The following is a 13249-nucleotide window of genomic DNA, read 5'->3' on the forward strand; positions in this document are numbered from 1 at the left end:
CACACATGTAGGAATTTTGACTCTATACTAAACCAAACTTCCATACAGAGTTTAAGGTGGTGCCGTCTCAGGTCCTTCCTGGGGAGAGAGAGGTAGTTATTCTCTTGCGTCGCACATATCCACTTTGTCATCCCTTCCAGGCGCCTAAAGCAAAACAAAGCAACACAGCCCCCATGGTCCCCCTTACTTTGGAGGAGGAGGCTCCAACCTGGCTCTGGAACATGTGAGCATTGCCACGTTCTGAGAAGACCTTGGATCTTTCTCACTTCTCCTTTCTCCCACTGTCTAGTAATTGCAAATCAGACAAATTGAGACCAGTGGGTATTCCCCAGAACCTCAGAGGACCCCGTGCCCCAAGGGCTGCCAGAGAGGTTCTAACGCTGGAAGCTCTTCCCTTTTCTGTTTTTGAACCCTCACCTGCTCCCTTTTCCTAACCCCCTTTCTGAGCGTATTAACTGCCTTCTCACTTAGGAGTTCAGTGGGAAAATCTAGCCACTGCAGAAGGAGTGTGACATTGGTTTCAAATCCCATCCCCCAAACCCACATTTTGAAACATCCTACTCCCTCTGTAGCTCCATAACTTTTGTATAAACTTGTGTCCCACTCGGTACCACAACTGGGGCTTTTGAATCTTCTGTGCCCTTCAGTCATCAATATCAATATTCTGTGATTCTAGGACTCCTTTCTTTACATAATCATTCACTAAATGATTCATTTAATTGGGAAGTTCCTAAGTATATATAATTAATCTATTTTCTAAAAAAACAACATAGCATGTAAACATTTTAAGGGAACACTCTTAACTGAAATAAGTGCATAGGTAGAAAAAATTTACCCCACCTTGTCCTTTATTTGAGCCCTTGCACGTCTCCCCCTCTGGAATAAGCCTGTCTCAAACCAGAGTTTGCTACCTCTCTTTCATGTTGGAGCAGAGTTCATATTCTATTTACTTCATTTCATATAGTCCCTTCCAGAGTTGTTTTTGAAATGTTAATTGCCTTTTTGTTGTTATCTTTACATTCAGATTATATTGAGTGTCCATATTGTACGAGGAGAGTTAATGAAACCGCAGCCAATCGACACATTAATTTCTGCAAGGATCAGTCTTCTCGCCGAGTCTTTGATCCAGCCCAGACAGCAGCCAAATTGGCATCCAGGGCACAGGTGAATATCTCTCCCCAAGTGCTGGCTCGTGTGCCCTTACATGCCTAGGGAAAGCAGGTAGAATTTGCTAGGGAACCTAAATTACCCATCCTGAGAAGTGTAAGGATCAAGATGGCCAATTACTGTCACTCATCTTCATGGGACTTGGCTTCTTTTTGAGGGATGCTTTCCAGCTAACAGCACCTCTGGGTGTTGTAGAAAAAAATTTTTATGGTGTTTGAAGCTTCTTAGGTTGAAGACTTAGATGTGTAAGTAGTGCTTCTGTAGTATTATGGTAAAATTCTAACCAGTGGTGGTTATCAACCTCAACCACCTCACACAGACTCTTGAACCTGAGGTGAAAGGGGCCTAAGTGGGGGAAGCCGTCACAAGGAGGCCTTGTTCTACAGGTCATGTGTTTGCTCTGTGGAGAGGGTTCTTCACCCTATTCAAAGCCACAGTCAGCAATTTAAAGTAAATGGATAAAACAGCTGTTATAAACAGGTACAAATAAGTAAAGTAACACTGGACCAGGAAGACAATAGATTTATAAAAACAGCACTGGGGAGAGCAGTCAGCCCCATACACATCAAAGGTGCCGGGGACATAGCTTACAGCATACTATGAAAACCATTAGTTTCACAAACATGGCTTAGATACCAAGAAGAGATTAAATTGTTGTGAATACTTAACAGTATGAAGCATGTTTAGAAAGATTTCCATGATACCCAATATCTAATAGGGATGGGACCCTCTCTAACGATAGCATACCCCACGGACTATGGACCTGAGCTCTAGCTCAGCGTATACTAGACAGTTGCTGAATATCTATGCCGAAGCAGCCACTGTGCCAAGTGCTTTGTGACCAAGGATTTGTGATTCGGAGGAGGAGGTGGCCTTGGAAACAGTGCAGTAGGAAGGTGTAGTGGTTGGTTTATACCAGGAGCGAGATGGAGGCAGAGGCCACTTGTGATTCAGCAAAGGCTTCAAAGAGGAGCGGCTGCTTTCTGCAAAATAGCAAATGGGTTTACCAGTCTAGATTTGAAATTGGGAAGGACATTGTGCACGAAGTGTCCAGCTCGTGGCCTGAGGAGCCCACCATGTGGAGCAAAGCCTAGAGTGCCTGTGGCTGAGTGACGGGATGGGGCAGTCAAGGTGAGCGTCAGAGCCACAAGGGCTTTAAGCCACGCTGGCTCAGAGGAGGAAAAAGGCGATTAAGTACATAGGTGGCCTAAATCTGAGGCCAGCCAGCCTGAGGGCGTGGAAGCAGGAATTGAAAGTTCCCTGGCACCCAGGAAGTCCTCCTGTCCATCTTTCCATCTTATCTCTTCTTCCTACTCTGCTGCTGCTTTCTCTTCTCCCTGCAGACTGACCTTCTCAGCTTTTCTGTCCAACCATCCCGCATCACTGGCCTCGTGTCATTCTATATGCAGTGTAGACTGGTCTCATAGTGCAGATTGGAGTGACATGGAATTGGTTTTTTAGAAAGATCACCCTTGCAGTTAGTGTTCAAGATGGTTTGGCGAGAGACCAGTTAGAAGCCACAACAACAGGAAAAGAAAATGAGGGCTCAGAGTAAGAGGACTAATGGGGTGTATGTGTGTGGAAGAGCGGGTAGATTTAAGAAATAATTGTTGGGATGGAGAAGCTGATTGAATATAAGGTAAAAGAGGATCAGGGTTGGCAAAAAGGTTTTTAGCTCCAGAGCCTGACAGGTAATACCACACATGTAGATAAAGAAGCACAGGAGGCAGGAGATAGGTGTGTCGGTGGGGCAGGCAAGGTGGTTATGATAAATATAGTTGTAGAGTTTCAATCTTTACACCTGAAATGTCATGGGAAGCGGTGCAATATAGAAAGAGCCCAGATTTTTCAGTCCGTAGTCAGGGTTTGACTTTGTTTTATTTTATCTACAGGTAAACTTGGAGAAGTTACTTAAATTCTTCGAGGCTCACTTTGAGGTGTGTCTCGCCGAGCTGTTGGGCGGATTATAGGTAATACGAGTACAGTGCCTTGCACACAGGGGGCCCTGGTCTTTTCCTCTCCGCACATTGCTCCGCCCTCCTTCCCCTCTCTCATGGTCTCTTCCTATAGCGGGATAGGCACCACAATTGGGCTTGATTTCAACTTAGTTCTGGAAAAAGGACGGCTCTACCTGTACTTCCTAAAGCAGTAGAGGGTGTATTGTGTTTCTTTGAATGATTCTTCTAACCAGTCCACAAAGTTAGTGGGCGTCAGCAGGCCCCAGGGGAGCAGAGGCAGAGCAGCGGGCGGAAGTGCTTTATACTCCTGAAGAAGGCCAGCTGGCTGTCCTGAGCGCAGCCAGTGACTTGGCCCCATTCCTCTCCTTGTTTCCCAGAGCTAAGTGGTGATTGGGAACACAGAAGAAAAATTGCTTGTTTTCTGAGTAAACTCGCTGTAGAGTGTATTTGAACAGCAGCGCTGTTTCCCTTATGCCAGCTTCACCACTCTGGGGCCCTGCCTAATAGTGGAGCTTATTCAGAAGGAGAACAAAAAGGGAGGTGTTGTTTCAGTTTTGAAGGGCTGTTCACAGCACAGCTGAAATGTGTTTCTATTTTAAACATAATCAAGTATAAAAATGTGTTATACCCTTAACCAAAAGAGACCAGTATGGGCCTCTGAAAATAGCTTTCTTTGTCTGGCTGGGGATGAGCTGCCTGCTGTAGCCTCCTAGCTGTCCTTGCCCGAGTGAGGGTTCTCACTTGGAGGGGCAGGTTCTCTTTGTACCGGAGCTGCCGTGGGGGTGTTGAGGGATCAGCAGCGAGGTAGAAAGGAGCGTACAAGGAGCTCCCAAGGAACCTTTTGGTCCTTCTTCTGTTACCCATGTGGCTGTTCTGCCCCTGCTGCTCAGAGGGAGGGGAGTGGCATGGAGACGCTGGGATTCCATGTTTAAAACACTTGCTGCCTGCCAGTGTCTGCTTTTCTTCTCTGTTCATGTGTTTCAAAACAAAATCGTCTTCAAGTGCAATGAAAAACTAAAACGTTCCATAATTATCCTTATTGACATTAAGTGATTTCTTATGTCTCCATACAACTAATTTTACAGGATTAACATATCACCACTCCACCAAGGGCTTGATTATGGAATGAAAGCTCTAAAACCCAGACATGGTTTTGAGCCCCAGCAGGGAGGACAGGAATGAGGCTACTAAGGTGCAGGGGGTGTGTGTCCCCCTCCCCTGGGTGTCGCAGGTCCCAGACATGACTCCATCCTGCTGCTGGTGAGGGGGAGACAGCTTTACATCCTGTGTGCTACCTGAGGTTACAGAACTCCTCCCCTCTGCCCCCTCGCCCTCTGTCTCTCTGTCTCTGTCTCTCTGTAGGGTAGGGCTCAGATGAGTCCAAAGAAAGGAACGACCGTCACCAGTGCCGTGGGGGCTCTGCCGCAGAGCAGGGCCCTGGAGGCCCGCGTGGTCCCGGCCAGGCCAGGTGAGTTGGAGTGAGCATCTCAGCTAGATCGAGTGACAGGGTCAGAGGGGGCCACTGTTGGCTTGTGGGATTTGCTGGCAGTCAGCAAAAGCTATGACAGCCAGAGTTGCTCTGGGATATAAAGATATGTGGGTTTGTTTGAGGCTAAAACTTATTTGCCAAGAAAGGATATTTCCTAATTTACCAGGATTAGACAACTCTGACCATGTACAAAGTCAGATCTGATTACAACAGCGGGGTCTAGAACCAGTGTTCTCTGGTCTGGTAAAATTAAAAAGAGATTAAGGACAGGAGATGGCAGTGTGCCAGGTTTTGTGTTGAAAATAAGGGAAGAAAATGAAATCACTGCCTCAGAGAGATATCCACACTCCCATGTTCATTACAGCATTTTTCAAATAGCCAAGATATAGAAACAACTGACGTGGCCGTCGATGGATGAATGGATAAAGATGGGGTATATATTATTCGGCAATAAAAAGAAAAGGAGATCCTTCCATTTTCGACAACATGGCTAAACCTGGAGGGCACTATGCTAAGTGAAATAAGTCAGAGAGAAGGAGGGCAAATACCGTGTGCCCTCACTTACGTGTGGAACCGTAAAAAGTTAAACTCGTAGAAACAGATAATAGAGTGGTGGTTGCCATGGGTGGAGGGTAGGGTGGGAGAAATGGGGAGATGTTGGTCAAAGGGTACAAACTTCCAGTAGTAAGATGAATAAGTTCTGGGGACCTAAAGTACAGCATGGTGCCTCTAGTTAACAATACTGTATTATATACTTACAAACTGCTAAAAGAGTGGATCCTAAATGTTCTCACCACACACACACAAAAGTAACTATGTGAGGTGATGGGTGTATTAACTAATCTTACTGTGGTAATCATTTTGCAATATATCCATGTATCAATCATCATATTGTACACCTTAAACTTATACATTATATTCAATTAGATCTCAGTAAGGCTGGAAAAAAAAGAAAAAAAGGGAAGAATTTCCTTCCGAGAATGAAATAATTTCTTCAAAGTAGTTTAAAGGTATGACCACCATTATGGTACTTACTATATGCTTGACCCATTTCATTTGATCTTCTCAATCATCCTCCAAATGTTTTAATCTATGGAAAGGGAAACGGAGGCTCAGTTAAGGCACACACCTGGTAAACGGCAGAGCTGGATTCGATATCTTCTGTGCTTTCTCTCTTCATTGAGCTGCGTCAGTAGTGCTGTGCACTCTTCTTTATGATCAGCATGTACTATGAAGGCGGAGTGTGAATTAATTCATGGTCATATTGGCCCGTCTGGCCACAAGTCTTATTTTGAAGGTATTATCAGAACCAGAATAAGAAGTGCCAATTTCACAGTCAAAGTAATAATAGCGCTAGAAATTTTTATCATTAGTTTTTAAATTCTTCATGAGTTGCTTATCACGGGCTTAAAAATTGAATTGATATTTAAAACATTTCCCCACAGCCATCTAAACTCAAATCATTAGTTTTTTCCTGATCTGTAAAAACTTAACAATGGGGTAGGTTTTGGTTTTCACTTAGAAAAAAAATAATTCAAATTATATATGTGTTCTTTCCACTAATAAGCTTTTTTCTAAAGTGTAACAATTAGTGTCCTTCAGAAAAGGCAATTTCTTTCTACTATAGCTTCTTTTCTTATTTTTTCAACACATACATTATAATGCTTCCCTCCCAGTGAAAAGCATCCTTTTGATTTTGAGGTTGAAGCTTATTTGCCAAGAGGGACTGTTTCTTAATTCATCGGGATTAGACAACGCTGACAGTGTGCCAAGCCCAATCTGAGTACAGCCTCGGAGTCCAGGACTTTCATTCCCCACTCTAGCAAACATGGAAAGAGACTGAGGGTTGGGGGGGGCAGGCGTAGTGTTGAAAATCGGGGAAGTTTCCTTCTGTGAACTAAGTAATTCCTTTAAAGCAGCAGCAGGGCACCAGTGGAAAGGTCCTGAATTAGGGCTTAGCAGTCCCGTGTCCCAGTATGTGGCATTAAGCGGGACGCTACAAAGACACCATTCTGATACACTAGGAAACAGAGGAGTAGGCCAGCAGATCGAAGCAAAACAGTATTATATTTGTTCTTGACTAGTTAACGGTGGTTTATAACTACTGTGATGTTGCTAAGTAAAAGGCAGAGTCCAGCAGGGCCCACACTAGCTTCTGTGCCACCACCTGACCTCGCGGTCCACTGTTTCCTCTCAGTCCAGCTCCAGCGGCCTCTGTTGTTCCTGCTCACTCCTGGCTCAGGACCTTTGCACTGGCTGCCCCCTCTGCTGAAAACCAAAACCCTCCCTCACTAATCTGCACTGCTGTCTCCCTCCCTCCCTCCAGTTCTCTGCTGAGTGTCCTTTTCCCGGTGTGCCTCACCCCCAACCTCTATTTAGCAGTGATCAAGGCCTCCATAATTCTCTTCGCAGTTTTTCAGAACGGCATTTGTTATCATCTAATATTCATTACAGGTTTGTTTATCTCCTTCTTGTCCCCCAACCCCCAGAAAAAAGGATGTGAGTTTCAAGAAGGCAGGGATATGTCTGCTTGGTCTCTTTTGTATTGTGCTGCTGTATCCCTTGCTGTTAGAATTGTTCACGGAGGTTATGAAGTGCTCAGTAAATACTTTCTGAATGAAATATGTTGGAGTAAAGTGGGTATCTTGAGTCAATAATCACTCACTTAGATTACTGGCCTATGATAGAATTGTCCTGTTAATTAGCTTTAAGAGGTAGCTTTTTGTTTTATTTCAGGCTTAAGATGCTTTTTCACTTTAATTTCTATTCTTTCCTGTGGCCTCACCTGTTTACATTTAAAATTAAAATTGTCAGGGTTAGTGTGCCTTTAAATTAGGCACATTTCATTCGGAGCCATTCTGGGGAGGAAGCAGAAGTCTACTGAGGGGAGGTTAATTTTCAAAACTCTTTAAGGCTTGGAGAAAAGCACCGAGTCCCTCTCGCTAATGTAAGCAGGCCCTCGTGTGAATCAGATTCGCATCTGATGGCCATTGTTTTTGTTCTGGTCAGTATTAATCTCTTTGTAATATGAGGGTCTTTTAAAAATTGTTGCTGGTCTTGCTATTTCTACATTGACAGTCGACAGGCTACTTGGTGTCACCCGCCTTCCACATAAATTCTTTACTGTCTTCATCGAGCTGGTAGATAGCCCTCTAAAACTCTGGCTATCATTCTTCCACTCTCTCGAGTAAAACAAGCATTTAGAATCTCTCATTTATAACATTTTGTTCTGAATTCACAGGCAGGGGAAATGTGTGTCAGGCACAATCCTTATCCATCCCAGAGTCTTCTAAGAATTTTTGTATGTACAGGAAAATCTCTGCTCAAGAGAACATGTGACGTTACGTGAAGCTGATACACAGCTGCCATGGATGCTCAAAAGGATTCATTCACTCAGCACATAGTTATTTTGTATGGTTGTTTCTTATACCCATGGATTCTTCAAAAAGTCTAGGGGGAGAGAGGCAGTCAATAATTATTAATATCTAATATTTAACAGTGGGATATAAAAGTACTAAGGGAATCAAGAGATCAACTTTGCTGAGGAGGCTTTATGGAGGACGTGACAGAGAGAGGAAGCTTCAGTAGAGGCATTTGGGATGAGCTTTCAGGATGAGCTACATTTTTTTTTTAAACTCAGCCTCAGTTTCTTTGTTTTGTTTTGCTTTTAATTTATTTAGTTGTGCTGGGTCCTAGTTGCGGCAGGTGGGCTCCTTAGTTGTGGCTTGCCAGCTCCTTAGTTGCAGCAGGCAGGCTCCTTAGTTGCGGCTCGCCGGCTCCTTAGGTGAGGCATGTGGGCTCCTTAGTGTGGCATGTGAACTCTTAGTTGCGGCATGCATGTGGGATCTAGTTCCCTGACCAGGGATTGAACTCAGGCCCCCTGCATTGGGAGCACAGAGTCTGTTTTTTTTTTTTTTTTTCTTACCATTTTTTTTTTAACATCTTTATTGGAGTATAATTGCTTTACAGTGGTGTGTTAGGTTCTGCTTATAACAAAGTGAACAGCTATAGATTTACATACATCCCCATATCTCCTTCCTCTTGCGTCTCCCTCCCACCCTCCCTATCCCACCCCTCTAAGTGGTCACACAGCACTGAGCTGATCTCCCTGTGCAGATTCCATATATATGTGTTAGCATACAGTATTTTTCTCTTTCTGACTTACTTCACTCTGTATGACAGACTCTAGGTCCATCCACCTCACTACAAATAACTCAATTTCCTTTCTTTTTATGGCTGAGTAATATTCCATTGTATATATATATATGCCACATCTTCTTTATCCATTTATGGGAGCACGGAGTCTTATCCATTTCACCACCAGGGAAGTCCCAGGATGAGCTAGATTTTGACCAATAGAGAAAAGCTGCAGAAGCAATGAACAAAGATATGGAAATAAGAATGCAGAGGACATACTCTGGAAACAAATGGCCCATTTGGCCAAAGCACAGAGAAGAACTGGCGTTAAAGTTAGAATGGAAGGCTGGCACTAGAGCAAGGAGGGCCGTACAGGCTTGGCGAGACGTCCAGACTACATGTGATTAACGCCGATGCTGGTGTCACATCCCCAGGCACGTGCATCTGTGTCAGTTAGACTATGATGATGACTTAGAAACTTCTTGGTTCTAGACACTTTTAGTCTGCAAAAATGTCTCTTGAGAAAGAGCATTTTTTTTTAATTGCCATGTAAGAAATTAATGCTTACTGTAGAAGATACTGGAAAATGGTATAAAGAAATGGTATAGGGCCTCCCTGGTGGCGCAGTGGTTGAGAGTCCGCCTGCCGATGCAGGGGACGCGGGTTCGTGCCCCGGTCCGGGAGGATCCCACATGCCGCGGAGCGGCTGGGCCCGTGAGCCGTGGCTGCTGAGCCTGCGCGTCCGGAGCCTGTGCTCCACAACGGGAGAGGCCACAACAGTGAGAGGCCCACGTACCACACACACACACACACACAAATATTGTTTATCTGTTTTCCTGACTTGAATAGGTAGGTTGTTTCTACTTTTTTGCTGTACTGAATATCCCTTCTTCATGGACAGTAGCCCATGCTTAATTAATTGTACACTCTTCTAAGCTCTTCATATATTTATCTTCATTAATCCTCATTTAATCCTCAAAGTAACACAGGGGAGTAGCCATATGATTCATATCCCTTGTTTACTTGTGAGGAAAGCACAGAGAGGAAAAGCAACTTGCACAAGTAATTTTTAATAGGAAATGGTAGAGCCAAGCAAATCTTTATCTATGGGAAACCTGGGTCAAAAAATATAAAGATTAAGGAGATAATTATATAAACATATTTATATATTATTATATATTACATTATTTAGTACATATTATATACTAGTATATATTACTTGGTATATATTTGGTAGATATATGTTAGGAAATTGTTTTAGAAAAGAGGTGTGGCTCTTCCTTCATTCTCACGAAGATTCTAATGTTCAGATGGGAACTGAGTTTATAGCCTAGTCAGCAAGTATCTACATGACTATTTTCTCAAGGGTTTTGATATAAAAGTGACAGATTTACAGGGAAGGTACCTCTGGGCAGCAGCTTCTCCAGCACCTTTATACAGAGAGACTAAGATCGCTGTGAAAATGTAGTTCTGGGTTCTAGAGCTGCATTGCTTCATATATTTAGTGAATTGCCTATAAAGTTTTGTTGGTGTAGGTTCTGCTTTGGTTTCTGGAGCCCGTGGATTTGGTCAGGTTAGGCATCTTCCCTGCACTAGCCTCCCCTCCTTACCTAACCTAATTGCGTAGCAAATGTACTGAGTTTTGAAGGGTCAGTTGCTGATTCCTTGGAAAAAATAAAACTTGTAGATCTTTGGGTAACATGAACACTGAGTTCTTTCTATCCTGTGTTCTTTGACATTGATTCACAATTTCCTTGGGTTGTTTGGTTAGTCCCCCTTCGTAAAACACTGATTAGATAGAAAGGAGGCCTCTAGGACAGAGAGCACTAAATCTTTTTTTTTTTTTTTTTTTAATGATTTCCTTGAGAATCTCGTCCCATACCATGTGGTCCTTTAAAACGGACTATGGTGTGGTATGCCTATATCCATAAACTCCTACATCTCCATACCTGGCAGTGCCACTGGACACAAAGGAAAAGAGTCCTGTTTGGGGATTGAGTCCATCACTGTGTACATGACGCCTGGGAGGGAAGGCATCTCATGCTTCCATAAGGCTTATCAAACCCTTCGTAGCATGAAAGCAGGCAAAGAATTGTGAAGACATTAGGATACATTTTGAAAGCCAGGGCAGTAGTGGGGAGGGGTGTTGCGGGTCAGCTTGTGTGAATGGTGGCCCACTGAGGTGGCGGTCCAAAGGGCCCATCCGCGGGCAAGTGAAGGCCTAGGGGTAGAGGAGAGAAGCCTCCTGAGACACTTTCTGTTTTCCTTATTATTTGGCCCAGGATGGGGACTGAGAACTTGTCTATAGCCACAAAACTAAACAAAACAAAAGAAGAATAGAGATTTTTGAATCCAGTGTGAGGATTTCGTAATCATTCCTTTTTTCTGTTGTTGCTAATGTTTGCTTTTACATAATAACAAATCTGTTTACTTCTGCAAAGGATTAGCAGTGGACCCTGCTTCTGGAGCAAAACTCAGACAAGGATTTACTAAATCTTCTAAAAAAAGAAAAAAAAAAAGATTAACTCCTAGAGGCCAGGTAAGAAAAAAAAAAAAAAAATTAACCTCTAATCCAGGTGTTGCCGATCATCCAATGGGCAAGACAGTTAATGAGCCTTTAAGAGAATGAATCCACAGCAGGCCAGTCGAAGAGAAGTTTGGGCAAATCCTGATTTGTGTTACTAAAATGTATGTTCTTGATATTTACTCTTTTGTTAAACATATAGTTTGAAATGACATTGTTTTTGTTTCTTGGATTTAACAGGAAAGGGGAATGGTTTTTCATTTTGACCTGGAAGGTTACTGCCCTGTCCCTTTTTCCAAACAAGGACAGTTCCCTAAGATTTACACTGAATAGGACTGCTATGAAGTTGGAGACTTTTTGATATGTGAATTGTTAAAACAATTAAAAATTTAAAGAGGCCTATATTACTTAACGTTCTCAATGTGGAAACAATGAAGTTCTAATGCCTTTTCTTTTCTACTTTCAGACTGGCTCCCTAAAAGTCCTGGATGGCTATGTACCCAGGAAAGCCACCTAAGGGGAAGGAAGGGGAGGCATCTGTTTACATGCCCATGATTTCTCTTGAGACATCATGTAGAACAAGTAAAAACTAGCTTCAAATTTTCTAACCTACTCCCTTCCAAATTTTCCCCCCAAATCATTAAACAGCACATCAACCTGTATGATAATGCTTGATTTAAAGATTCACTTGAAGCTTTTTTTTTAAGTAGACATTTAATAAGCTTTTAAAGAAAATGTTGCTTTGATACTAGAAATTTTTGTGAAATAGTCTTCGGTGTACTAACTTTATTGCTTTCTAGGAAAATCGTTCTTTATCTAGCTTTATCCTATGTAATAGCTGTGAAATGTCAGCTATGTTATTTGCTTCTAATGAACATTAAACTATAATTAGTAACCACTCCTATTTTAAATGTCCATCTGTATACCATGTAGAATTGTCTCACGTACACCAGTGTACACAGTTGGTCTGGAGGGACCACTACAGTGGAAGGAAGAGGTTACAGTAACCTTCCCACCCTGTGGAAAGGATGCTCTAAGTGGCCTCAGGCCATTTATTTATTGTGGCCAACATGGAAGTCAACTGTTCATTTCACCATTGGTTTATGTAGCTCTGTTGGGTGGTGGTGTCTCAACTATTTTTTTTCTCTTGGTCATCTTAAGGGTTAGTAAACTCTTTTTGTAGAGTCATTTATACTTAACTCTTGCTTTTTAATCTAAGAATTTTTTAATCTTTTATTAAACTCAGGGAATTTTATTTAGGATTAAGCCGTTTTTTTCTAATTAGAATACCGACCTACTCCCACCTGTGGTACAGCAAACATAATATCTGAAAGTCTTACGATCTGTATTTTGGGGACTAAATGCTATGTTTTATGCTCAGGTAAATCAGGTATGTGTTCTGGAATTGACTGAAGACTCGTAAGCCACATAAAAGTATTTATGGAAGCTTCTGTAAATGGAGTTTGGGAAGAAGCGTTAGCTGAGGGGAGCTGCCACTCTACCGCTGTTCACTTGCTCTGGGAGACTGCCTTCCCTTGGAGAGGTAAGAGTGCATTTGGGAACTGAGACATCCCAGAGCAGTAGATTCCTACTGACGCGGTAACCTGTGTCCCTCTGTCTCACTTCTTCCCTGCAAGTGAAACCGTAGTTTGAGGACCCACCATGTCAGTCCCACACATGCCGCAGTGCAGCCCCAGGTATAGCTTATCTACAGGGCCTCCCGCCCTTCACGCGCACCAGCACCACTGTTAAGGACTGGGAACCACGGTTCTCACATTTGGCTAATATGCTGCTTTAGTGGGCAAACGAACTCAAGGTTTCCCTTTCTCTGCCCACCCCCACCCTATTTAGAGGTAAAACAAGCAAAAATAAACAGTATTATGGGGGCATAATATTTTCTGAAGAAATCCCAATATGAAATAATTTCTAGTTTGTACTAGAAATTAATAGTAAACACCACTGTAAAACGGGATC

The 13249-nt window shown here is 42.9% G+C and overlaps 1 protein-coding gene across 1 annotated transcript in view; it reads left to right on the plus strand.

Annotated features, from left to right (window-relative positions):
• The window catches only part of ZC2HC1B (zinc finger C2HC-type containing 1B), a 41397-nt gene that overhangs the window by 20114 nt on the left and 8034 nt on the right, over window positions 1-13249 (plus strand). Inside the window, exons 5-10 of the mRNA XM_059083197.2 lie at window positions 1025-1164; window positions 3060-3104; window positions 4488-4593; window positions 11193-11290; window positions 11742-11857; window positions 12657-12818. Of these exons, the coding sequence (XP_058939180.2) occupies window positions 1025-1164; window positions 3060-3104; window positions 4488-4593; window positions 11193-11290; window positions 11742-11792 (440 nt within the window). The 3' untranslated portion in view covers window positions 11793-11857; window positions 12657-12818. The remainder of the gene's footprint in view (window positions 1-1024; window positions 1165-3059; window positions 3105-4487; window positions 4594-11192; window positions 11291-11741; window positions 11858-12656; window positions 12819-13249) is intronic.

Source organism: Kogia breviceps, chromosome 13, assembly GCF_026419965.1.
Source record: "Kogia breviceps isolate mKogBre1 chromosome 13, mKogBre1 haplotype 1, whole genome shotgun sequence".
Lineage (NCBI taxonomy): Eukaryota > Metazoa > Chordata > Mammalia > Artiodactyla > Physeteridae > Kogia > Kogia breviceps.